Source organism: Sander lucioperca, chromosome 3 (assembly GCF_008315115.2).
Source record: "Sander lucioperca isolate FBNREF2018 chromosome 3, SLUC_FBN_1.2, whole genome shotgun sequence".
NCBI lineage: Eukaryota > Metazoa > Chordata > Actinopteri > Perciformes > Percidae > Sander > Sander lucioperca.
Window position 1 is genome coordinate 31,901,549 of NC_050175.1, and position 2,500 is coordinate 31,904,048.

General features: G+C 42.8%; 1 protein-coding gene across 2 annotated transcripts in view; it reads left to right on the top strand.

Moving 5' to 3' along the window:
• The first annotated feature begins 1,508 nt into the window (after nt 1-1,508).
• Nucleotides 1,509-2,500, top strand: part of LOC116036708 (nuclear factor 7, brain-like) — a 22,506-nt gene continuing 21,514 nt past the window's right edge. Inside the window, exon 1 of one of the 2 annotated variants that reach the window (XM_035999872.1) lies at nt 1,509-1,859. In XM_035999872.1, the coding sequence (XP_035855765.1) occupies nt 1,621-1,859 (239 nt within the window). In that variant the 5' untranslated portion in view covers nt 1,509-1,620. The other variant, XM_035999873.1, reaches the window with a different exon arrangement.

Below are 2,500 nucleotides of genomic sequence, written 5' to 3' on the forward strand. Positions count from 1 at the left end.
TTTCCTATGTTTGTGTGTCTGAGTGTCTGATGGAACACAATCTCTGAAACTGCTCCAGTATTAAGAACCAACTGTAATGTAACCCTACAGGACTAATGTTCACCGTCAGTCAGCGTCCACTAAAGGTTCTGTTGTTGCTGCTGACTCAGATTATTATTCTAAGTGTCTGACAACATTATGGGATGGATCCCTACAGAGATAGACCTTTTAGTTAAAGAGTAAGATCCTTTTAGTTTAACATCAAACAGCCCTGAAATCACCATCACCAAAGTCCACCAACTCCATGTAAATCAGAACTTTCAGCGTGTATAGAGCCAGCATATTTCCACCAGACTCCATGTAAATAATCAGGACTTTTAGCGTGTATAGAGCCAGCATATTTCCACCAGACTCCATGTAAATAATCAGGACTTTTAGCGTGTATAGAGCCAGCATATTTCCACCAGACTCCATGTAAATAATCAGGACTTTTAGCGTGTATAGAGCCAGCATATTTCCACCAGACTCCATGTAAATAATCAGGACTTTTAGCGCAGTGTTTCCCACACATAGACTAATTTGTGGCGGTGTGCCATACAATCAAAACCAGCCGCCACATATTGCGTTTTGTTATTGCGTTACGCTATTTAAAACATGCAGCGTATTCGTTCAGCTGCATTTCCTTTCCCTGCTCTCCTGGTATCTCGTGAACACCTTTACACAATCACACATTAAAAAGTGCTATAAAAATATTTTATATTCTGAATACAATGTTGTCAGTGTGTTAATGTTGAGTCCCGACCCGACTCTTAGCAAACAAGTGATTGTGCCCGCTTTAGAAAGTTAACTAGTCGCAAGTTTGCGGTAAAATGCAGTTGGGTTGTCGAGGTCAAAACACCATATGTAGCAGCTGTGAATCAAATAAACATATTATAAACAATATGCCATTTTTTACTCTGACACTGAATGTTTGCTGCTTCAATCCAGATGAGTATTGAAAAGTATTTTCTGCGACTGAAAAAGTCCCGTGTTGAGGATGAGGACCAGCCTGAACCGGAGGTATCAGTCTGAAACAGAGCTCAACAGTCCCACCAGTGGATTAGTTATGGTATTAATCTGTTTACAATATTTTTAGGCTTCAACCATTGAAAGACAGACTCAGGGAGAGAAGTTGGAGAGGAGGACAGCATCCAACAGCGTGTCCTCCTCAGTTTTTGGTACTTGATTGTTACGAAACACACGAAAAGTTGTTTGTTTGTGGCATTTTATGAACATTTCTATTCTTTATTTAGTAAATCAAAACATGAGCTTTGTTACAGGCTGCATATTCTACATTTTAGTTTTGAAACAATGTTTTGAAATGTGTTCTTAATCAAGAGGAAAACATTCAACTATAAATGACTTCCTCCATCTGGTGGAGACTAAATGACATGACAGCATTTCCTGCTGTTAATAACTCAACTGGTGAGATGTAAGTGAAAATGAAAGTAGATTTTGACATTGCTGAACGGAGCTGAGACGCCATTACAGGGTGTGAGATCGTTGCTGGAAAACACACAACGGGAAGATCTGAAGCAGTCAAGAGAAGGGACAGTAACTCGGTGAGTCTTGTTTTTGAGAGACATTTAGATACAAAGACAGATGGCTGAGAAAACTGCTCTTTTAGAAAGTTACCTGAACTGCCATGTGTGTTCAGAGACTTTCAGAGATCCTGTGTCTCTGAGCTGCAACCACAGCTTCTGTTCAAGCTGCCTGCACACATTCTGGGAACAAGCTAACAACAAAAACTGTCCCATTTGTAAAACAAAGTCCTTAATGGATGAACCAGCAGTGAACTTTGCACTGAAGGAACTGGCTGACAACTTTGCTGGGAGACAGAAATCTGGATCGTCTGAGACGGGAAAAGAAAAGAAGAAAGAGGAGGTGGTGTGTGATGAACATCCAGAAGTCCCTTATTGGTTCTGTAAGGATGAAGATAGAGCTGTGTGTCCTGTCTGTGAGTTTTCTCTCCACCACGGTCACACGGTGGTTCCTGTAGAACAAGCAGTCAGAGATCTGAAGGAGCAGCTGAAATCTGACTTACAGTCTCTGCAGGACAAGAGAGACAAACACAGACGAGTGGAGGAAACATACGATGAAATAACTCAACACTCCAAGAAGCAGCTGCTGTCTACAGAGAGTCAGATCAGAGCCGAGTTCAACAAGCTGCACCAGTTCCTGAAAGAGGAAAAGGAGTCCAGACTGGCAGCTCTGAGGGAGGAAGAGCAGCAGAGGGGGAAGACTGTCAGCAGAGAGATGAAGAGGATTCAGGAGCAGATCTCCTCTCTGTCAGACAGCATCTCTGCTGTGGAAGCAGACCTGCAGAAAGACAGCGTGCCGTTCCTCAGCAGTTATAAAGCCTCTCAGAGCAGAGCCAGAGTCCAGTGCTCGCTGTCAGATCCACAGCTGCTCTCAGGAGCACTGACAGATGTGGCCAAACATCTGGGCAACCTGTCCTTCAGAGTCTGGGAGAAGATGAAGG